This window comes from Pseudophryne corroboree, chromosome 2 (genome assembly GCF_028390025.1).
Source record: "Pseudophryne corroboree isolate aPseCor3 chromosome 2, aPseCor3.hap2, whole genome shotgun sequence".
Classification (NCBI taxonomy): Eukaryota; Metazoa; Chordata; class Amphibia; order Anura; family Myobatrachidae; genus Pseudophryne; species Pseudophryne corroboree.
This window is the reverse complement of record NC_086445.1, coordinates 147353130-147378306: the sequence shown is the minus strand read 5'-3', so window position 1 is coordinate 147378306 and position 25177 is coordinate 147353130. Positions and strand designations below refer to the sequence as shown.

The 25177-nt window shown below is 44.6% G+C and overlaps 1 protein-coding gene across 1 annotated transcript; it reads right to left on the bottom strand.

Annotated features, from left to right (window-relative positions):
• Nucleotides 1-11306: 11306 nt before the first annotated feature.
• Nucleotides 11307-12455, bottom strand: LOC134990686 (paraneoplastic antigen Ma1 homolog). Its single transcript, XM_063950710.1, has one exon. It carries the CDS (start codon nt 12453-12455, stop codon nt 11307-11309), a length of 1149 nt encoding a protein of 382 aa, XP_063806780.1.
• Nucleotides 12456-25177: the final 12722 nt, after the last annotated feature.

Here is a 25177-nt window from a genome sequence, read left to right as displayed (position 1 = left end):
TTCTATACTGAAATCCTTGGAAGTGGGAAAAATAAGAATTTACTTACCGATAATTCTATTTCTCGGAGTCCGTAGTGGATGCTGGGGTTCCTGAAAGGACCATGGGGAATAGCGGCTCCGCAGGAGACAGGGCACAAAAGTAAAGCTTTTACAGGTCAGGTGGTGTGTACTGGCTCCTCCCCCTATGACCCTCCTCCAGACTCCAGTTAGGTACTGTGCCCGGACGAGCGTACACAATAAGGGAGGATTTTGAATCCCGGGTAAGACTCATACCAGCCACACCAATCACACCGTACAACTTGTGATCTAAACCCAGTTAACAGTATGATAACAGAGGAGCCTCTGAAAGATGGCTTCCTAAACAATAACCCGAATTAGTTAACAATAACTATGTACAAGTATTGCAGATAATCCGCACTTGGGATGGGCGCCCAGCATCCACTACGGACTCCGAGAAATAGAATTATCGGTAAGTAAATTCTTATTTTCTCTATCGTCCTAAGTGGATGCTGGGGTTCCTGAAAGGACCATGGGGATTATACCAAAGCTCCCAAACGGGCGGGAGAGTGCGGATGACTCTGCAGCACCGAATGAGAGAACTCCAGGTCCTCCTTTGCCAGGGTATCAAATTTGTAAAAATTTACAAACGTGTTCTCCCCTGACCACGTAGCTGCTCGGCAGAGTTGTAATGCCGAGACCCCTCGGGCAGCCGCCCAAGATGAGCCCACCTTCCTTGCGGAATGGGCCTTAACAGATTTAGGCTGTGGCAGGCCTGCCACAGAATGTACAAGTTGAATTTTGTTACAAAACCAACGAGCAATCGACTGCTTAGAAGCAGGTGCACCCAACTTGTTGGGTGCATACAGTATAAACAGCGAGTCAGATTTTCTGACTCCAGCCGTCCTTTAAATGTATATTTTTAAGGCTCTGACAACGTCCAACAACTTGGAGTCCCCCAAGTCGTCTGTAGCCGCAGGCACTACAATAGGCTGGCTCAGGTGAAACGCTGATACCACCTTAGGGAGAAAATGCGGACGCGTCCGCAGCTCTGCCCTATGTCGAATGGAAAATTATATAAGGGCTTTTATAAGACAAAGCCGCCAGTTCAGATACTCTCCCGGCCGAAGCCAGGGCCAGTAACATAGTCACTTTCCATGTGAGATATTTCAAATCCACATTCTTTAGTGGTTCAAACCAATTGGATTTGAGGAAATCTAAAACTACATTTAGATCCCACGGTGCCACCTTAGGCACCACAGGAGGCTGTATATGCAGTACTCCTTTGATAAAAATCTGGACCTCAGGGACTGAGGCCAATTCTTTGTGGAAGAATATTGATAGGGCCGAAATTTGAACCTTAATAGATCCCAATTTGAGACCCATAGACAATCCTGATTGCAGGAAATGTAGGAAAACGACCCAGTTGAAATTCCTCCATCGGAGCACTCCGCTGCTCGCACCACGCAACATATTTTCGCCAAATACGGCGATAATGCTTCGTGGTGACTTCCTTCCTTGCCTTTATCAAGGTAGGAATGACTTCTTCTGGAATGCCTTTTCCTTTTAGGATCTGGCATTCAACGCCATGCCGTCAAACGCAGCCGCGGTAAGTCTTGAAAAAGACAAGGACCCTGCTGAAGCAGGTCCCTTCTCAGAAGTAGAGGCCACGGATCGTCCGTGACCATCTCTTGAAGTTCCGGGTACCAAGTCCTTCTTGGCCAATCCGGAGCCACTAGTCTTACTCCTCTTTGCCGTATAATCCTCAATACCTTTGGTATGAGAGGCAGAGGAGGAAACACATATACCGACTGGTACACCCAAGGTGTTACCAGCGCGTCCACAGCTATTGCCTGCGGATCTCTTGACCTGGCGCAATACCTGTCCAGTGTTTTGTTGAGGCGAGACGCCATCATGTCCACCATTGGTTTTACCCAACGGTTTAATAGCATGTGGAAAACTTCTGGATGAAGTCCCCACTCTCCCGGGTGAAGGTCGTGTCTGCTGAGGAAGTCTGCTTCCCAGTTGTCCACGCCCGGGATGAATACTGCTGACAGTGCTATCACGTGATTCTCCGCCCAGCGAAGGATCCTGGCAGCTTCTGCCATTGCCCTCCTGCTTCTTGTGCCGCCCTGTCTGTTTACATGGGCGACTGCCGTGATGTTGTCCGACTGGATCAACACCGGTCTTCCTTGAAGCAGAGGTTCCGCCTGGCTTAGAGCATTGTAGATTGCTCTTAGTTCCAGAATGCTTATGTGAAGAGACTTTTTCAGGCTCGACCACACTCCCTGGAAATTTCTTCCCTGTGTGACTGCTCCCCAGCCTCTCAGGCTGGCATCCATGGTCACCAGGATCCAATCCTGCATGCCGAATCTGCGGCCCTCCAATAGATGAGCCTCCTGCAACCACCACAGAAGGGATACCCTTGTCCTCGGCGACAGGGTTATCCGCAGGTGCATCTGAAGATGCGACCCTGACCATTTGTCCAACAGATCCCTTTGCATGGAATCTGCCGAAAGGGATTGCTTCGTAAGAAGCTACCATTTTTTCCCAGGACTCTTGTGCATTGATGTACAGACACCTTTCCTGGTTTTAGGAGGTTCCTGACCAGGTCAGATAACTCCTTGGCTTTTTCTTCGGGAAGAAAAACCTTTTTCTGAACTGTGTCCAGAATCATCCCCAGGAACAGCAGACGAGTTGTCGGCATTAATTGGGATTTTGGAATATTCAGAATCCATCCGTGCTGCTTTAGCACCTCTTGAGATAGTGCTAAACCCATCTCTAGCTGTTCTCTGGACCTTGCCCTTATTAGGAGATCGTCCAAGTATGGGATAATTAATACGCCTTTTCTTCGAAGAAGAAATATTATCTCGGCCATTACCTTTGTAAAGACCCGAGGTGCCGTGGACAAACCAAACGGCAGCGTCTGAAACTGATAGTGACAGTTTTGTACAACGAACCTGAGGTACCCCTGGTGTGAGGGGTAATTGGAACGTGGAGATACGCATCCTTGATGTCCAAGGATACCATAAAGTCCCCTTCTTCCAGGTTCGCTATCACTGCTCTGAGTGACTCCATCTTGAACTTGAACTTCTTTATGTATAGGTTCAAGGACTTCAGATTTAGAATAGGCCTTACCGAGCCATACGGCTTCGGTACCACAAATAGAGTGGAATAATACCCCTTCCCTTGTTGTAGAAGAGGTACCTTGACTATCACCTGCTGAGAATACAGCTTGTGAATGGCTTCCAAAACCGTCTCCCTTTCTGAGGGGGACGTTGGTAAAGCAGACTTCAGGAAACGGCGAGGTGGCTCTGTCTCTAATTTCAACCTGTACCCCTGAGATATTATCTGCAGGATCCAGGGATTTACCTGCGAGTGAGCCCACTGTGCGCTGTAATTTTTGAGACGACCGCCTACCGCCCCCGAGTCCGCTTGCGAAGCCCCAGCGTCATGCTGAGGCTTTTGTAGAAGCCGGGGAGGGCTTCTGTTCCTGGGAAGGAGCTGCCTGTTGCTGTCTCTTCCCTCGTCCTCTGCCTCGTGGCAGATATGAATAGCCCTTTGCTCTCTTATTTTTAAAGGAACGAAAGGGCTGCGGTTGAAAGGTCGGTGCCTTTTTCTGTTGGGGAGTGACTTGAGGTAGAAAGGTGGATTTCCCGGCCGTAGCCGTGGCCACCAAATCCGATAGACCGACCTCAAATAACTCCTCTACGCATCGCCTGTCCACTGTCGTGTCCATAAAGCTCTTCTGGCCGAAATGGACATAGCACTTACCCGTGATGCCAGTGTGCAGATATCTCTCTGTGCATCACGCATATAAAGAAATGCATCCTTTATTTGTTCTAACGACAGTAAAATATTGTCCCTGTCCAGGGTATCAATATTTTCGATCAGGGACTCTGACCAAACTACCCCAGCACTGCACATCCAGGCAGTCGCAATAGCTGGTCGTAGTATAACACCTGCATGTGTGTATATACCTTTTTGGATATTTTCCATCCTCCTATCTGATGGATCTTTAAGTGCGTCCGTCTCAGGAAAGGGTAACGCCACTTGTTTTGATAAGCGTGTTAGCGCTTTGTCCACCCTAGGAGGTGTTTCCCAGCGCTCCCTAACCTCTGGCGGGAAAGGGTATAAAGCCAATAACTTCTTTGAAATTAGCAGTTTTTTATCGGGGCACCCCACGCTTCATCACACACGTCATTTAATTCTTCTGATTCGGTAAAAACTACTGGTAGTTTTTTCACACCCCACATAATACCCTGTTTAGTGGTACCTGTAGTATCAGCTAAATGTAACATCTCCTTTATTGCCAAAATCATATAACGTGTGGCCCTACTGGAAAATACGGTTGATTCGTCACCTTCACCACCGGAATCAGTGCCTGTGTCTGGGTCTGTGTCGACCGACTGAGGCAAGGGACGTTTTACAGCCCCTGACGGTGTTTGAGGCGCCTGGACAGACACTAATTGAGTGTCCGGCCGCCTCATGTCGGCAAACGACTGCTTAAGCGAGTTGACGCTATCCCGTAATTCCACAAATAAAGGCATCCATTCTGGTGTCGACCCCCTAGGAGGTGACATCCTCATATTTGGCAATTGCTCCGCCTCCACACCAATAACGTCCTCATACATGTCGACACACACGTACCGACACACAGCAGACACACAGGGAATGCTCTATACGAAGACAGGACCCAGTAGCCCTTTGGGGAGACAGAGGGAGAGTCTGCCAGCACACACCACAAAGCGCTATATATGACAGGGATAGCCTTATGATTAAGTGCTCCCTTATAGCTGCTTTTATATTAATATATTGCCATTTATTCTGCCCCCCCTCTCTGTTATACCCTGTTTCTGTAGTGCAGTGCAGGGGAGAGACCTGGGAGCCTTCCTGACCAGCGGAGCTGTGACAGAAAATGGCGCCGTGTGCTGAGGAGATAGGCCCCGCCCCTTTTTCGGCGGGCTCGTCTCCCGCTATTTAGTACATTTAGGCAGGGGTAAATATCTCCATATAGCCTCTGGGGCTATATGTGAGGTATTTTTAGCCTTTTTTAAAGGTTTTCATTTGCCTCCCAGGGCGCCCCCCCCCAGCGCCCTGCACCCTCAGTGACTGCCGTGTGAAGTGTGCTGAGAGGAAAATGGCGCACAGCTGCAGTGCTGTGCGCTACCTTAAGAAGACTGCAGGAGTCTTCAGCCGCCGATTCTGGACCTCTTCTTGCTTCAGCATCTGTGAGGGGGCCGGCGGCGTGGCTCCGGTGACCATCCAGGCTGTACCTGTGATCGTCCCTCTGGAGCTTCATGTCCAGTAGCCAAGAAGCCAATCCATCCTGCACGCAGGTGAGTTCACTTCTTCTCCCCTCTGTCCCTCGTTGCAGTGATCCTGTTGCCAGCAGGAATCACTGTAAAATAAAAAACCTAAGCTAAACTCTCTAAGCAGCTCTTTATGAGAGCCACCTAGAATTGCACCCTTCTCGGCCGGGCACAAAAATCTAACTGGAGTCTGGAGGAGGGTCATAGGGGGAGGAGCCAGTACACACCACCTGACCTGTAAAAGCTTTACTTTTGTGCCCTGTCTCCTGCGGAGCCGCTATTCCCCATGGTCCTTTCAGGAACCCCAGCATCCACTTAGGACGATAGAGAAATACTTATTTCTGGCAGCTGTATTCCTTTCACAAGCTATATGTCGTAGTATTTCATGCCCATCATTGTCCTCTATCCTGGTGTGGTGCAGCTTAAATGTAAACTGTCTCTTTAACAAGGAGAAGTCTTGGTTAAAGGCACTTAATGAAATATGCTGTGGTTCTCAGTTAATTTAAATACTCCAGTTTTTAAACTGCCGGTCTCTTTGCAATTAACATACAATATGGCTGTGTTTTAGACAATAAACTCTTCAATGTGAGTGACGTAGAGCTAACTGACTTGGCTTTTATCCACTATACACACACTGTAGCTGTGATATAGGTTTCTGTCCCTAATAATCCTCTGGACTGCTTAATGCTGCCTCTTTCCTTTGCTTAAGCATTGCTTTATTGCTGACCACTGACAAAACCATAGTTATTTGAGCATATTAATATAATCCGTTCCACTCCAGTGACAACCAAAGTTATGTTGCTGCTGGTATTTGGTGTAGGTAGCGGGTTAAATGCACCAACACCTCTGCTCACTGATGCTGCAGTATAAACTCTCCTGCTCTCCTTCCCAATTTTAGTAATGCCAAAGTATAGTTCACCATAGGCGCACTGTATATATGCTCTGCTTAATTAATGCTGCCTAGCACTGTTGTTCATATCCTTTGAATATGATTTACTGAATATTTTATAGTTAATTATACTTTGTTGGGCTAGGCTAGGGTGTCAGTGAGGTGCATGATAGTTTTTCCACTCACGCTTTAGTTGTACAACTTCTGGTCTCTCTGTACTCTTGTGAGAAAAGACTCATCTAGCGTCGGTCGTTGCTATGGCGCTGGTCAGCTTCTCTGCCTCTTCCGGTCTCAGCACCCGCGTTGCTATAGCGCTGACCGGAGCTTCCAACAGGCCACTGCATGTACCCCGCCAGACCACACCGTCCTCCCCTGCCGCCTGGACAACCCGGCGAGGCACAGCAGAGTAGCGATCTCCCCTTCCTCTCCGCCGCTGCTTCCGGAGGGCGGCTGGCAGATACCTCTGACTCCGCTCCCCGCTTCTCCGGCCGCTTTGTTTTGGCCGCGCTCTCCGTTGCCCTTTGCCGGCTGCACTCCCTATGCTCTCTGGCCGCCGCTCAGCTCTTAGTGGCGCCAGAGGCTCAGGTGCTAGCACTCCAAAGGGGGATCAGCATTCTGCCTCTCCGTCAGTGAGGAGCTTTATTTATACTCCCTCAACTCACGGCTCGTGCCCCCCTTCTTCCCGCCTAAGCCACGAGCTATACCCCCCGGTCAGTAGCGCTCGTGAAGCGCTCGTGGCATTCTGGATCTTTCTGTCAGAGCGGTTATTGCCTGACAGAGAGACCACTGACAGCCCCACTAAGTCCATACAGCCTCTCCCTCTCTCCTATTTCATGCTACGTTAATAAGAGCTGTTCTATTAAAAACTCCTGCACCCACAGCACATTTAATAAATAAATTACAAATATTTAACCCCTTCAAATCCATCTATATACACATATATTTACATATCCATACATACACAAGCAAATATATATATATACATCAATTAACACCACATTTCTCCTTTTAATATAACTTGCGTTAAATATATACATAAATATATATATATATATATACCTCAGAAATATAACACTTCACATATTAATAATTCAATAGTTATATTACACTCTCCCCTTGGTGATTCATTTCAAATAATCCTCAAGCAAATGGATCACCATTCTCTTTTTTTTTATTAACTCTAAGTTTGTATTGGTAAGTATCCATAGTAAGGCCATACATCTATCATATTGGGATGTATTATTCTGGGTACAATGCTAGGTATTCCCAACACATCGTAAGTAAGCATGGATGGGGGTTGACATACCCTTTTTGGCTTATCCCATATCTGCTTCCTCTCTATTTCACTATAAGGATATGAAACCCTATTAGATTCATCTGATACTCTTGAATTTTCAGCATTACAATATTCCAGATCTCCTTCCCAGATATTGTCATCATTAAACTCTTGAATTTTACCTTCCACATGTTCTAGGGGACCCTCAGTAACATGGTCATCAGTAAATTTGTCAAAACCTAAAGACTCATCGTTATAATAATATCCTTGTATCTCTGGTTCATCATCTATGTCATCTACGATACTCAATTCATTATGTATTACATTTCTATTTCCCGTTCTTTCATTAGTTGTGCTGGTAGTATTATTTAGTTCCAGCCCTTCTAACCGAACTTCTTTCCCTATAGGTAATAGATGCTGCCTATGATATGTCAGTATCCGGTTTTCTCCTGTCTCAGGCTTGATCCTATATACAGGTAAGTTTGAAAGTTTCTCAACAATCACGAAAGGATCTTTCCTCCACCTATTTGAAATTTTAAGCTTTCTAGGTATCCCTAAGTGTCTCAGTAAGACCCGATCCCCTGGAACTAACTCATGGTCGCGTATTCTCCTGTCATATCTGGTCTTATTTTTTAATCCCAATTTCTTGGCAGCACATTCAGCTATATCATAAGCCTCTTGTAGTTCCTCCCTTAATTTCTTTATGTATTTTATGTGAGAGATAGCAGGTTTGTCACTAGTGGATATCCCCATACACACATCTATGTGAAGCCTGGCTTCCCGACCAAACATTAAGTAGTATGGGGAGTACCCTGTGGCTTCATTTTGTGTACAGTTATATGCATGTACTAAACAGTCAGTATGTCTTTTCCAGTACCTTTTATCAAAAGGATTAACGTTCCCAACATATCCAACAAGGTTCTGTTGAACCTCTCAGGTTGGGGGTCACCTTGTGGATGATATGGGGTTGTCCTTGATTTAGTTATTCAACAAATTACACAAAGCTCTTTTATTAGTTTACTTTCGAACTCTCTACCTTGGTCAGAGTGAAGTCTGTTTGGAAGACCATAATGGACAAAAAATTTGTTCCATAATGTGTTTGCTACTGTAGTTGCCCTTTGATTTGGTGTTACATATGCCTGGGCGTATCTGGTAAAATGATCAGTTATCACCAATATATGGCATTTCTTTCCTGGTTCTACTTCTAGAGTCAGAAAATCCATGCATACCAAATCCATTGGCCCACTACTTTTAAAATTTACCAAAGGGGCAAGTTGCTTAACTACAGTTTTCCGAACTATACAATTTCCACAGTTTCTACAATAGTCTTCTATTTCCTACCTCATTCCTGGCCAATAAAACCTATCAGATATTAACTTAAAGGTTTTATCACACCCTAAATGGCCATGGTCATTGTGCAAAGCTTTCATCACTGTATTTCTATGCTTTTTAGGCAGAACTAACTGTTGCCTTTCACTTCCTCTTTGTTTTTTAGTTACACGATATAATAGCCCATTTGTCAAAATTAACTTGTTCTTCTGTCGTTCTAATAACTTAGCTTCTTTGGAGACAGGGGGTGAATTGAAATTCCCATTTCATTTCATTTTTTCTATTGCATCTTTTATATCAGGATCTTGACTTTGATCAGTCCGTATCTGACCTCTCCTGAGTTTTGGCAACCCTTCTAATTCTAAATTACTTAGCCAACAATAGGATAAAGGGAGAGCTTTAGAAGTGGCCCCTAAGGAGCTCAGCATTTCTCCTGGCATCATTTCTCCAATTTGTATTTGATGGCATATCCCTTTCACATCTCCCATAGGCACTTCAATCCATTCTTCTTCAACATCACTATTTTCTTGGCTGGGAATCCTGGACAGTGAATCAGCATCAATATTATTAATTCCAGGTCTATATTTTAGAGAAAAATTATACAAGGCTAATGCTGCAAGCCATCTGTGTCCAGTAGCATCAAGTTTTGCTGTTGTTTGTATATATGTTAAGGGGTTATTGTCAGTGTGCACCTCAAAGGGTACACCATACAAATAGTCATGGAATTTTTCTACCACACACCACTTTAAAGCCAAAAATTCCAACTTATGGGTAGGATAGTTCCTTTCACTAATGGATATACCCCGGCTAGCAAAAGATACAGGTTTCAGTTCACCTTGGTATTTTTGATATAATACTCCTCCTATTCCTTCTTGCGAAGCATCTGTATGAAGTACATATGGAAGGGTTGGGTCAGCATATGCTAGGACTGGAGCACTGATCAGTTTTTCTTTTAAAGCTTGGAAAGCCATTTCACATTTATGATCCCATCGATTTCCGAATGGTTCACTCGGCTTATACCAAGGGTTGGATATCGTTTTGGTGGTTTTCTTTTTATTATTTGGGGGATACCCTTTAGTTAAGTCAGTGAGAGGCTTTGAAATTTTAGAATAATTTGGGACAAAACGGCGGTAATAACCACAGAAACCTAAAAAAGATCTAAGTTCTTTCAATTTAGTTGGACAGGGCCAATTTTTTACTGCATCAACTTTGGCAGGGTCAGTTGACACCCCTTCTCTGCCTACAATGTGTCCCAAGTATTTCACAGAGGACCTACATAACTGGCATTTATCGATGGATAGTTTCAATCCTCCCTCTATTAATCTATCCAACACTTTTAATAGGCGGGAATTATGTTCGGCTAGAGAATTTCCAAAAACAATAATGTCATCTAGGTAGACAATAACTTCTCTGTAATTCATGTCTCCTATAATTTTTTCCATAGTCCTTTGAAAAGTAGCAGGAGCTCCCTTAATACCTTGCGGCATCTTCAAGAATTCAAAGAATCCTAACGGGCAGATAAATGCTGTTTTTTCTCTGTCTTCTGGGCACATTGGGATCTGATAAAATCCATTTCTTAGGTCGAGTACAGAAAACCACCTGCTCCCTTGTAAGCAATCTAATGCCTCGTCAATTCTAGGAACTGTGTACTGGTCTGGTACTGTTCGAGAATTCAGTGTCCTATAATCTACACACATACGGATCTTTCCATTTTTTTTCTTAGCTATTACAATAGGAGATGCATATGGGCTACGGGACTCCATAATAATTTGGTTCTCCAGCAATCCTTTCAGATGTAACCGAACGTCTTCAAAATCTGCAGGTGCTATCCTACGGGAGCGCTCTCTAAAAGGACTTGTATCATTTAGCTTTATGCCATGCTCTACTCCTTTTGCTTCTCCTAAGTCCCATTCCCCTGTTGAGAACGCTTGTTTCCTATTTTCTAATTCCATAATTAAAGAGATCTTGTCTTCTTCTAACATGTCACTTTCCTAAAAACAGACATCAAATTCGTTTCCACTTTCACCAAGATTTATTTCTGGTTGCACCAGCAAGGTATGTCCTACATCCATAATTCGTCCATCTTCATTCTGGCACCAATTAGATAGTACGTGGTATAACTGAGTGTTAGTCCCCACAATCACAGGGGGTCCATTTCTTTCTCCCTGAATTTCAGGACATATAAGAGCAATAAAAGGTACTTCTAAAGGCTCTTCAGGGGTTTTCCTATCAAATTTAAGGGTTACTTGTACATAACCCAAATACGGATATCTTTCGACACTTAATCCCCAGATGACTAGCCCACTGAGTGGTTGTATGGGTACATCTGGTATATAATCATTATACCATGTTTCAAAAATTATGGACACCTGGGATCCACTATCTAGAAGTACTTTACAATTATTCCCATTAATAGATGCAGGAACTATGGGGGTAGGCCCCAATAAACCCTCTGGTACTTTCCCATTCCACCAGGAATTCCCCATGGCACAGTAGCTGACTTCTAGGGGGACTGTGAGGGGTTCACAGCCCTCCCCTGTTCGTTTCCCTGCCCCGTAGCATTTCCTCTATGTGCGTTGTAATTTGTTACAGGAGTTCTTGAAGATGATTCGTCAGTATTGGTATTACATTCAAAGGCTCTGTGTCCCATTCTACCACATCTAAAACATCCTCTTCCCCTATTATTGTAAGAGTTTCCTCTTCCCATGCCTCGATCAGATGAATTGTTATCTCTCTTCTGAGAAGGGCTTCCAGAGTTCCGGCTACTTTGAGAGGCCATAAATTGCTCTATTTTCTTATTTTGTTCTTCTATCATTTTAACTATCTTGTCTTCAAAAGGATTTACTTCTATAGAGGGTTGAACAACTTTAACCTTTTTTATAGTTTTTTCTCTCATTTCTATTAATACTTCTTCCTGCTTTATTTCTTTCAATAATTCATTAAAAGTAGGAATAGGTTCCCTTGTTCCAGAGCATCTAATTTTCTGGGCCACAGAATCAGTGGTCAGTGCTCCCCTCAATAACTGTTTCATTCTACTTCTATCTACCTCCTCCCGGGTGATTCCTCCTTTCTCTACTATCTTGTACAAAAGTTTGTCCAATCTTATTAAGTAAGCACTTAACATTTCTCCAGGTTCCTGGAATTTATGATGTAACCTAGATGTTAAATCCCCTACATCCTCTAATGTACCATAGGCATAATCTAGAGCCTCAAAATACGTCTCAAGAGTAGCTTGTGGATTACTTCGTCTAGCTGCCTGTATTATTCCCATGGCAGGCCCTCTTAGGCTTTCAACCACTCTTTGCCTTTTTATTTTATCAGGGCATTGCCATTCCTCAGCTTGCTGAACAGCAGCTTCCTTCCAGGACTCGTACGTTTCTTCACCTAGTGGTACAGGCACTATCCCCGAAAATATTCGTAATCTCCTATAGCTCCCTTCATAGTGCCAGCGTTCTAACTGGGTAACCACTCTATCTACCATTGTCTCAAACTGTGACCCATCTACATTTGCACCATTTCCTTGTGTATTACTATGTGCATTTTCCCTTTCAGGGGTATCCCTTGAAGTGGATATATGTGCATTACTAACTCCCTCATCTTTTCTCTTAGGCCAGATAATATACCATCGCCTCCCAATTTCCTCATTTGCCATTATCATCATTGGTATCATACATGGGTCTAACTCCCTTTCAGCTTCTATTAATATAGCTATTTCCTCTCTCCATTTATCCACAATCTTAGGCCTTTTAACCCCATATAATTTGTCTATAATAGTTCTAATGACTTCTTCATCTGAAAATTCAGAAAAAATTTCCTCCTATTGCTAAACACTTTTTAGGATTTTTCTCTTTTTGCATACACCATGTGTATATATCCTCTCCTGTTAAATTCTCCATCCTTACTAACTCGTAATCTCAGCAGTCTTGCCTCCAAATGTAACCCTACCCTCAATACCTTGAACGAGAGCTGTCTATGTATTCTATTAAGGGATGGTTACCTAATAGCTGTGCCTCCACCCAAGCTAATTATTTTAGGCTTGCCCGGGTAAGCCCTTTTCTTTTTTTAGTAATGAAATTGCAAATCAATATGTCTCATAAATGTATATATGTGCACAATCTATACAATATTATACCTGTTCTTCTGTTTGCTTTCCAGGATCTCCGGATGGAAATTTCAAGTCACATTACATATGGTAAGTATAAGTAAAGGTATTTATTCTTTCTCATAACGGTTTAAAAAGTTAAAAGCAAACACATTTCGCCAGCATAGTAAGATACATCACTTTTTCAATCCTGTCTCACTAATCCCCCCTTTTATAACCTATACAGTTTATTTGCATGCAATACAAAAAATTACCTTTGTTAAGCAACACCGTTAGGTGTTTGAGTGACCCGGGTACTCTTTATAAGATAGTGCACTATCAACCCGATAAAACTCATAGAAGAAACAATAAATGATTCTAAATACTTAACATCACACTTTAGTAATAATATTCCTCTTTCCTTTTTTTTCAGTCTGTGGGAGAAAGGTATGTATCTATACAGAATGCTACTGTAACACTTGCTGTCCAATAAGTTGTAATATATTGCCACTTATGTTTCTCTTTTGTCAGTTAGGTGAAAAGTATCTTTTCCTCAGATGTAACTTGTATTAGCAAAAGACTACTTCCTTATCTGCCATACAAGTAATAAAAGTATGGTTGTAGCTGTACAATTCTATGCTGAAATCCTTGGAAGTGGTAAAATACTTATTTCTGGCAGCTGTATTCCTTTCACAAGCTATATATCGTAGTATTTCATGCCCATCATTGTCCTCTATCCTGGTGTGGTGCAGCTTAAATGTAAACTGTCTCTTTAACAAGGAGAAGTCTTGGTTAAAGGCACTTAATGAAATATGCTGTGGTTCTCAGTTAATTTAAATACTCCAGTTTTTAAACTGCCGGTCTCTTTGCAATTAACATACAATATGGCTGTGTTTTAGACAATAAACTCTTCAATGTGAGTGACGTAGAGCTAACTGACTTGGCTTTTATCCACTATACACACACTGTAGCTGTGATATAGGTTTCTGTCCCTAATAATCCTCTGGGCTGCTTAATGCTGCCTCTTTCCTTTGCTTAAGCATTGCTTTATTGCTGACCACTGACAAAACCATAGTTATTTGAGCATATTAATATAATCCGTTCCACTCCAGTGACAACCAAAGTTATGTTGCTGCTGGTATTTGGTGTAGGTAGCGGGTTAAATGCACCAACACCTCTGCTCACTGATGCTGCAGTATAAACTCTCCTGCTCTCCTTCCCAATTTTAGTAATGCCAAAGTATAGTTCACCATAGGCGCACTGTATATATGCTCTGCTTAATTAATGCTGCCTAGCACTGTTGTTCATATCCTTTGAATATGATTTACTGAATATTTTATAGTTAATTATACTTTGTTGGGCTAGGCTAGGGTGTCAGTGAGGTGCATGATAGTTTTTCCACTCACGCTTTAGTTGTACAACTTCTGGTCTCTCTGTACTCTTGTGAGAAAAGACTCATCTAGCGTCGGTCGTTGCTATGGCGCTGGTCAGCTTCTCTGCCTCTTCCGGTCTCAGCACCCGCGTTGCTATAGCGCTGACCGGAGCTTCTCTCAGCCTCTTCCGCCGCTGCTCCCGGCTCCAACAGGCCACTGCATGTACCCCGCCAGACCACACCGTCCTCCCCTGCCGCCTGGACAACCCGGCGAGGCACAGCAGAGTAGCGATCTCCCCTTCCTCTCCGCCGCTGCTTCCGGAGGGCGGCTGGCAGGTACCTCTGACTCCGCTCCCCGCTTCTCCGGCCGCTTTGTTTTGGCCGCGCTCTCTGTTGCCCTTTGCCGGCTGCACTCCCTATGCTCTCTGGCCGCCGCTCAGCTCTTAGTGGCGCCAGAGGCTCAGGTGCTAGCACTCCAAAGGGGGATCAGCATTCTGCCTCTCCGTCAGTGAGGAGCTTTATTTATACTCCCTCAACTCACGGCTCGTGCCCCCCTTCTTCCCGCCTAAGCCACGAGCTATACCCCCCGGTCAGTAGCGCTCGTGAAGCGCTCGTGGCATTCTGGATCTTTCTGTCAGAGCGGTTATTGCCTGACAGAGAGACCACTGACAGCCCCACTAAGTCCATACAGCCTCTCCCTCTCTCCTATTTCATGCTACGTTAATAAGAGCTGTTCTATTAAAAACTCCTGCACCCACAGCACATTTAATAAATAAATTACAATTTAACCCCTTCAAATCCATCTATATACACATATATTTACATATCCATACATACACAAGCAAATATATATATATACATCAATTAACACCACATTTCTCCTTTTAATATAACTTGCGTTAAATATATACATAAATATATATATATATACCTCAGAAATATAACACTTCACATATTAATAATTCAATAGTTATATTACATATACTTCACAAGAATTAGTTTTTTTATACATTTACCAATGGGCACAGAACATGTACATGTAATGGTTAGCCAAACCTCTGTGGTGACTGGCCACGCTCCCACTGGAGCCTGGCCACACCCTTAAGCATGGGCCCCTAAAACAGCATCCCCCCCTGTTGGGCCCTTCATGCCCCAGTCCGACACTGAACCAGGGTGACGGCACCACCTGCCCAGGGCCGGATTAAGGGCCACATGGGCCTGGAGCTGAAAATGTTCAAGGGCCTACTGTGAGATGCAGAGAAGCTGTGATTAGTGTGGGTGGGTCCAGAGTCACATGGGTGTGTACACCCCTAAACTATCAGCTCCACTGTTTCCCTGAGTACATAAATACTGTGTGGCCAGCTGGGTGGCTAGTGATCATCATGCTGCCATGATGATGGGCCTATTTTTATGTGGAGGCCTGGAGCTGCAGCTCCATCCGCCCCATTGTTAATCCTGCCCTGCACCTGCCACCCCTAGTCATGACCCAGTTTGCAAGTACATCTTATCATTGCTTTTATGTTTAAATGTAAGATCACTTGACCACTGTCCCTTTATAAAGTATAACAAGTAATGCACAAATTTATAGTTTGCAGGATGATGCCGAGTACCCAGGCTCCGCCTAATGGGGGGGGGGGGAGGGGGAAATAGGTGGCGAGGGAAAGGACCACTTTAAGCCCTGTACATATCAGACAGATTTTGAAAATGTATAAGATGGTAATATGTAGAGATGAGCGGGTTCGGTTCCTCGGAATCCGAACCCCCCCGAACTTCACCCATTTTACACGGGTCCGAGGCAGACTCGGATCCTCCCGCCTTACTCGGTTAACCAAAGCGCCCGAACGTCATCATCCCGCTGTCGGATTCTCGCGAGATTCGTATTCTATATAAGGAGCCACGCGTCGCCGCCATTTTTCACTCGTGAATTGGAGATGATAGTGAGAGGACGTGGCTGGCGTTCTCTCAGTTTCTGTGTTCAGTGTGCTGCAAATATCTGTACTCAGTGTGCTGCAAATATCTGTGCTCAGTGTGCTACAAATATCTACGTTCTCTGCCTGAAAAATGCTCCATATCTGTGCTCAGTGTGCTGCAAATATCTGTGCTCAGTGTGCTTTATTGTGGGGACTGGGGACCACCAGTATTATATAGTAGGAGGACAGTGCAGAGTTTTGCTGACCAGTGACCACCAGTATTATACGTTCTCTGCCTGAAAAACGCTCCATATCTGTGCTGCATTGTAGTATATTGTAGGATGACAGTGCATAATTTTGCTGACCAGTGACCACCAGTATATAATATATAGCAGTACGGTACAGTAGGCCACTGCTCTACCTACCTCTGTGTCGTCAAGTATACTATCCATCCATACCTGTGGTGCATTTTAGTTGTTGTGCGCAGTAGTAGGAGGACAGTGCATCATTTTGCTGACCACCTGTATATAATATATAGCAGTACGGTACAGTAGGCCACTGCTCTACCTACCTCTGTGTCGTCAAGTATACTATCCATCCATACCTGTGGTGCATTTTAGTTGTTGTGCGCAGTAGTAGGAGGACAGTGCATAATTTTGCTGACCACCAGTATATAATATATAGCAGTACGGTACAGTAGGCCACTGCTCTACCTACCTCTGTGTCGTCAAGTATACTATCCATCCATACCTGTGGTGCATTTAAGTTGTGCGCAGTATATATATAGTAGTAGGACAGTGCATAATTTTGCTGACCACCAGTATATAATATATAGCAGTACGGTACAGTTGGCCACTGCTCTCCCTACCTCTGTGTCGTCAAGTATACTATCCATCCTACCTGTGGTGCATTTTAGTTGTTCTGCGCAGTAGTAGGAGAACAGTGCATAATTTTGCTGACCACCAGCATATAATATTTAGCAGTATGGTACAGTAGGCCACTGCTCTACCTACCTCTGTGTCGTCAAGTATACTATCCATCCATACCTGTGGTGCATTTAAGTTGTGCGCAGTATATATAGTATTAGGCCATTGCTATTGATATATTACTGGCACATAATTCCACACATTAAAAAATGGAGAACAAAAATGTGGAGGGTAAAATAGGGAAAGATCAAGATCCACTTCCACCTCGTGCTGAAGCTGCTGCCACTAGTCATGGCCGAGATGATGAAATGCCACCAACGTCGTCTGCCAAGGCCGATGCTCAATGTCATAGTAGAGAGCATGTAAAATCCAAAAAACAAAAGTTCAGTAAAATGACCCAAAAATCTAAATTAAAAGCGTCTGAGGAGAAGCGTAAACTTGCCAATATGCCATTTACGACACGGAGTGGCAAGGAACGACTGAGGCCCTGGCCTATGTTCATGGCTAGTGGTTCAGCTTCACATGAGGATGGAAGCACTCATCCTCCCGCTAGAAAAATGAAAAGAGTTAAGCTGGCAAAAGCACAGCAAAGAACTGTGCGTTCTTCTAAATCACAAATCCCCAAGGAGAGTCCAATTGTGTCAGTTGCGATGCCTGACCTTCCCAACACTGGACGGGAAGAGGTGGCGCCTTCCACCATTTGCACACCCCCTGCAAGTGCTGGAAGGAGCACCCGCAGTCCAGTTCCTGATAGTCAAATTGAAGATGTCACTGTTGAAGTACACCAGGATGTGGATATGGGTGTTGCTGGCGCTGAGGAGGAAATTGACAAGGAGGATTCTGATGGTGAGGTGGTTTGTTTAAGTCAGGCACCCGGGGAGACACCTGTTGTCCGTGGGACGAATATGGCCATTGACATGCCTAGTCAAACTACAAATAAAATCACCTCTTCGGTGTGGAATTATTTCAACAGAAATGCGGACAACTGGTGTCAAGCCGTGCGTTGCCTTTGTCAAGCTGTAATAAGTAGGGGTAAGGACGTTAACCACCTTGGAACATCCTCCTTTATACGTCACCTGGAGCACATTCATCAGAAGTCATTGACAAGTTCAAAAACTTTGGGTGAAAGCGAAAGCAGTCCACTGCCAACTAAATCCCTTCCTCTTGTAACCAAGCTCCTGCAAACCACACCACCAACTCCCTCAGTGTCAATTTCCTCCTTAGACAGGAACACCAATAGTCCTGCAGGCCATGTCACTGTCAAGTCTGATGAGTCCTCTCCTGCCTGGGATTCCTCTGATGCATCCTTGAGTGTAACGCCTACTGCTGCTGGCGCTGCTGTTGTTGCTGCTGGGAGTCGATCGTCATCCCAGAGGGGAAGTCGGAAGACCACTTGTACTACTTCCAGTAAGCAATTGACTGTCCAACAGTCCTTTGCGAGGAAGATGAAATATCACAGCAGTCATCCTGCTGCAAAGCGGATAACTCAGGCCTTGGCAGCCTGGGTGGTGTTAAACGTGTTTCCGGTATCCACCGTTAATTCACAGGAAACTAGAAATTTGCTTAAGGTACTGTGTCCCCGGTACCAAATACCATCTAGGTTCTATTTCTCTAGGCAGGCGATACCGAGAATGTACACAGACCTCAGAAAGAGTCACCAGTGTCCTAAAAAATGCAGTTGTACCCAATGTCCACTTAACCACGGACATGTGGACAAGTGGAGCAGGGCAGACTAAGGACTATATGACTGTAACAGCCCACTGGGTAGCTGTATTGCCTCCCGCAGAAAGAACAGCAGCGGCGGCACCAGTAGCCGCATCTCGCAAACGCCAACTCGTTCCTAAGCAGGCTACGCTTTGTATCACCGCTTTCCATAAGAGGCACACAGCTGACAACCTCTTACGGAAACTGAGGAACATCATCGCAGAATGGCTTACCCCAATTGGACTCTCCTGGGGATTTGTGATATCGGACAACGCCACCAATTTTGTGCGTGCATTACATCTGGGCAAATTCCAGCATGTCCCATGTTTTACACATACAATGAATTTGGTGGTGCAGAATTTTTTGAAAAACGACAGGGGCATGCAGGAGATGCTGTCGGTGGCCCGAAAAATTGCGGGCCACTTTCGGCATTCAGCCACCACATGCCGAAGACTGGAGCACCAGCAAACAGTCCTGAACATGCCCTGCCATCAGCTGAAGCAAGAGGTGGTAACGAGGTGGAATTCAACCCTCTATATACTTCAGAGGATGGAAGAGCAGCAAAAGGCCATTCAAGCCTATACATCTGCCTACGATATAGGCAAAGGAAGGGGAATGCACCTGACTCAAGCGCAGTGGAGAATGATTTCCATGTTGTGCAAGGTTCTCCAACCCTTTGAACTTGCCACACGTGAAGTCAGTTCAGACACTGCCAGCCTAAGTTAGGTCATTCCCCTCATCAGGCTTTTGCAGAAGAAGCTGGAGATATTGAAGGAGGAGCTAAAACAGAGCGATTCCGCTAGGCATGTGGGACTTGTGAATGGAGCCCTTAATTCGCTTAACTAGGATTCACGGGTGGTCAATCTGTTGAAATCAGAGCACTACATTTTGGCCACCGTGCTCGATCCTAGATTTAAAACCTACGTTGGATCTCTCTTTCCGGCAGACACAAGTCTGCAGAGGTTCAAAGACCTGCTGGTGAGAAAATTGTCAAGTCAAGCGGAACGTGACCCGTCAACAGCTCCTCCTTCACATTCTCCCGCAACTGGGGCTGCGAGGAAAAGGCTAAGAATTCCGAGCCCACCCGCTGGCGGTGATGCAGGGCAGTCTGGAGCGAGTGCTGACATCTGGTCCGGACTGAAGGACCTGCCAACGATTACTGACATGTCGTCTACTGTCACTGCATATGATTCTGTCACTATTGAAAGAATGGTGGGGGATTATATGAGTGACTGCATCCAAGTAGGCACGTCAGACAGTCCGTACGTATACTGGCAGGAAAAAGAGGCAATTTGGAGGCCCTTGCACAAACTGGCTTTAATTTACCTAAGTTGCCCCCCCCCCTCCAGTGTGTACTCCGAAAGAGTGTTTAGTGCAGCCGCTCACCTTGTCAGCAATCGGTGTACGAGGTTACTTCCAGAAAATGTGGAGAAGATGATGTTCATCAAAATGAATTATAAGCAATTCCTCCGTGGAGACATTCACCAGCAATTGCCTCCAGAGAGTACACAGGGACCTGAGATCGTCGATTCCAGCGAATTAATAATCTGTGAGGAGGGGGATGTACACAGTGAAAGGGGTGAGGAATCGGACGATGAGGAGGAGGTGGACATCTTGCCTCTGTAGAGCCAGTTTGTGCAAGGAGAGATTGATTGCTTCTTTTTTGGTGGGGGCCCAAACCAACCAGTCATTTCAGTCACAGTCGTGTGGCAGACCCTGTCGCTGAAATGATGGGTTTGTTAAAGTGTGCATGTCCTGTTTATACAACATAAGGGTGGGTGGGAGGGCCCAAGGACAATTCCATCTTGCACCTCTTTTTTCTTTCATTTTTCTTTGCATCATGTGCTGTTTGGGGACTATTTTTTGAAGTGCCATCCTGTCTGACACTGCAGTGCCACTCCTAGATGGGCCAGGTGTTTGTGTCGGCCATTTGGGTCGCTTAGCTTAGTCACACAGCTACCTCATTGCACCTCTTTTTTTCTTTGCATCATGTGCTGTTTGGGGACTATTTTTTGAAGTGCCATCCTGTCTGACACTGCAATGCCACTCCTAGATGGGCCAGGTGTTTGTGTCGGCCACTTGGGTCGCTTAGCTTAGTCACACAGCTACTTCATTGCATCTCTTTTTTTATTTGCTCGCTGCTTCGCTCGCCACGCTGCGGCCACGGTGCCTCGCTACGCTCGGCACACTATTATATTCTCCCTCTATGGGTTTCATGGACACCCACGGAGGGAGAATATGTCGGGATTGTGCCGGTCGGGATTCCGGTGTCGGTATTTCGACCGCCGGGATTCCATCCGGCGGGATCTTGACCGCCTCCCAGTTAATTGGCTCCCAACAAAATTGACCTTAGTAAATGTGTCTGTGCGTACATGTGATAGGGAATCTAGATTGTAAGCTCCACTGGGGCAGGGACTGATGTGAATGGTCAAATATTCTCTGTAAAGCTCTGCGGAATATGTGTGCGCTATATAAATAACTGGTAATAATAATTAGCCCCCACAGAAAACAATAAAACAAATTGCCTCCCACAAGGGGAAAAAAAGTATCATATATCTTTTGTATTACAATTTGTTTCAAAGTTCCACTCCGGTTGGAAAGGCCAAGTGACAACAAGAGGTTTTCTAATTCTTGGCTGTAACATTTATATATTAATTTATTTATTAACATTTATGTAGCACTAGCAAATTCCACCATTGCACTTTCTTTCAAAGTCAGGCAGGTGCGGATTGGGAACTGAAAATGGCCCTGGAAAAAAATTGTAGAAGTGGCTTCACATGGGCAGCACAAGAAGTATACCGTGTAAAGAGGGCAGCAGCACCACCAATCACATATCAACAATCAAAATAGGCACCATATGCACATCGTCCCACCAGGAATCTTGCCTGTGATCCCTTGGGCCAATCCACCCCTGCCGCCAACTACCGGAACCTCCCAGGTCCCGACTTTGCATTGCTGCCAGCTCCCTCAACCTCCCAGTCCTGACTTTTGCAATGCCGCCAACTCCCCCAGCCTCCCAGATCTCAACTGTGCATTGCCGGCAGCTCCCTCACCTCCCGAGTCCCAACTTTTGCAATTCCACAAGCTCCACGGAGCTCACCTCCGACTCTGACTCCCCAGCATACACCGACGGCCCATCCCAGCTGGGTGGACAGCTGGAATGGACTCTGTAGCGTGATTGGGTTGGGCTGAGTTGGGAGAAGGTCGTGGGCAACTGCACCGCAGAGTGTCGGAGGGAGGATGGTGGACAGCACTGGCCACAATATAATGTGATCGGGGAGAAGGTGGGCCCCGGAGGCAGTGCAGACTCCATAGCAACTGCACCCATGTTAGTTACGCTACTGGCATAGAGCATTTAAAACATTGGCAATGTATCCAACCTTCTGAAGAGTGGAGAGGTGGACAAGTGAAGAAATTGCCCATTGTAACCAATCAACTTGACTGTACTTGACAAATGCTTGTTACTATGGGAATCTTCCCTACTTGTCCACTCTTTATAAGGCTTAATACATCTCCCTCTCACAAAAAGCTCAAAATGTACCAAGTCCTGATTTGACAAAAGTGGCAACCTGCTTTTGTCATTAAAGTATTGTAACTTTAAATTACCACAACAAAGGGGTCTATTCAATTTAAGTCGGAACTGCCGTTGAGTCAGAAAGACGGCAGTTTCTGACTCTTTTTGGTCGAATCAAAATTCGACCTATTCAATGGAGTTGCCGTTTTTCTGACTTGTTGGCAATTTCGACTTGTCCGAAAACACGTGGATTGGAGAATTAGCTGTGGATCCACGCGTTTTGGTGAATTAGCGGCCAATTCTGACAGTTTTTGGCCTATTTTCGACAATACTGATCCGACTTTAAAAAAAAATCAGATCAGTATTGTCGAAAACGGCAAAACCTGTTGTATATGCCCGCTAATTGAATACTGCACTCTCGGATCCTCTCCATCGGAGAGGATCCGACAAGCATTGAATAGACCCTGTAACAGGAGTCTTGCTAGAATGCATCCTGCTACAAAAATTCCACCAACGACCGACTCCAGGCTTGTGCAAAAACAACAAATACCTTTTATTCAGGTAGCTCAAAAACAAAGATATACATAAAACAAAGATCACTGTCTTTAGTATAAACTACCAGGGAGGTTAGGCCCTGCCTCACTCCCTCTTACTTAATAAGGAACCCTTCAGGTCCCTGCATCCTGACACTAGTTCCCCAGTCTTCCGGATCCCAGTGTCCCTAGCAGGCCTATCACCTGGACAGTACTAACTGCCTTCAGGAGCCCTGACTCATGGGAGAGACTCTGCTTTAAACCCAGCACCCAGGTGCTGGCTGATGAAGCAGCTTATTGGGCTAAGAAGCCTATAAGACCTGGTCTGGGCCAAATGGATGGGAACCCGGTCCATTCACACTACCCATCTACTCCCAGGACCCTGTGTGTAGCTTACAGGTGGCAAAGTACCTCTCCTGCCACAACCCCAAAATCGCAAATAAAATCATTGCACTAACACTCCTGGCCCAATACCTGCACACTGTAGCTGTCTGCAAAACCTCAAAGATTGGTCAAATCTATAGCGTGCAACTTTGTCTTGCACATAAAAAGTATTAAATGAATGAAAATGCAAATTTCACCATAATCTTGTTACCCGAACACAGTTAATGTTTGTGTTACAATAGATGCATTTCCACAGCGTGTTTCTTTTCAGATGGGAAATGTCTAATTAAAAGCTTAAAGAATAGCAACAATCACATCTAGTGGAGAGACTGATGCTATCAGATATTCCAGCACACAGGAGCGTTGTCGTTACAAGAGCAATGAGGTTACAAGTGTATGTTTGCAGTCAGAAACAGGTTTTTATTATAATGACTTGCCCGTTCAACTTAATGTGACAAAATAAATATTATGCCACAAACCAATCTGATTAGAAGTATACAAGAGCAGTGTGGCAGAGTACAATCCAATTGTATCTCATTCTCCTTTGATGGAAAGGTTAATCAGAGGTACAGACACTTGCCTTTTTTATGAAAACCGAAGTACAAAAGAGGTATGAAAAAACTGATTAAAGGCATAATTATAATAATCAGATTGATTTATTGGATATTTAATCTTAATTTAAAATTCATACCAGCATTCTGTTCAAGATTCAAATGTATTAAAGTAATGGCTTGTTTTATTTTGCAAATACAAAAGTAAATTAATTCAAATAAAATAATGACACAATAATAAAAAAAATAATCGCAAACAAAACAACATACACTAAAACAGTTTTTTCTCATTATAAATGAATATGAATTAATGGTGTCACTTTACAAAGCTCATTTCATTTGTATAGCTGTAGTCACAACCAGCCACACCGTTACTATCAGATCACTTTCTACTTAGGGGCTGCCACTCCCATGTAAGCCCCCCAGTTCTGTAGTATGTGAATTAGCAGTGGTTTACCATATTAAGTGCATTCTGCTAATCACACCTCAGCCAGGCAGACCCATAGGTAGGTGCAGGGGCATAAGTTCATGCCAGGTACCCAGAAGCAGAATAGAAGGTGGTGGACCCCCCCCCCCCCCCCCCCCCTTCCCTTACCCAGTGGCTCGGGCTTGCACATGTGCTGACATCCCAGCAGCTTGCCAAAGGTACTCCTGGGAGAATAAAAATTCCTTATTGCAGCTAGTTGTGGCGATAAGGAATTTTTATTTTCGGGTGCTGTCTGCAAATGATAATAAATAGAGCCCCGAGGAGGGGTTTTATGAAGGCTCGGAGAGAGATAAAATTGTGAGAGATAAAATACCAGTCAGCTTTTGCCTTTTTTACAGGCTGTTTGAAAAATGGCAGTGAGGATTGGATGGTAAGTTATCTCTCTCCAAGCTTTGAGAAGCACCCCCTTAAAAGTTTTATTATAATAATTAATGCATTTTCTGCAAGCCAACTTCGGCTTTCCTTTCTTTCCTCATATAAGACACAACAGCAGAGCTGTAGATTATTGTACAAACTTTGATATGTTATCAGACACATTCCAGACTCTTCAGCTGAAGGGGTCTTCAATGGGGTTTTTGGAGCTTGGACAGCAGTCAGCAAGTCACTATGAAAATGAGTAGAGAGAGATCTTTTCTAGTTAAGAAGCCGCCTCGGTCTTACTGTCTTTACTAGAGATGTGCACTTGAAATTTTTCGGGTTTTGTGTTTTGGTTTTGGGTTCGGTTCCGCGGCCGTGTTTTGGGTTCGACCGCGTTTTGGCAAAACCTCACCGAATTTTTTTTGTCGGATTCGGGTGTGTTTTGGATTCGGGTGTTTTTTTCAAAAAACCCTAAAAAACAGCTTAAATCATAGAATTTGGGGGTCATTTTGATCCCAAAGTATTATTAACCTCAAAAACCATAATTTCCACTCA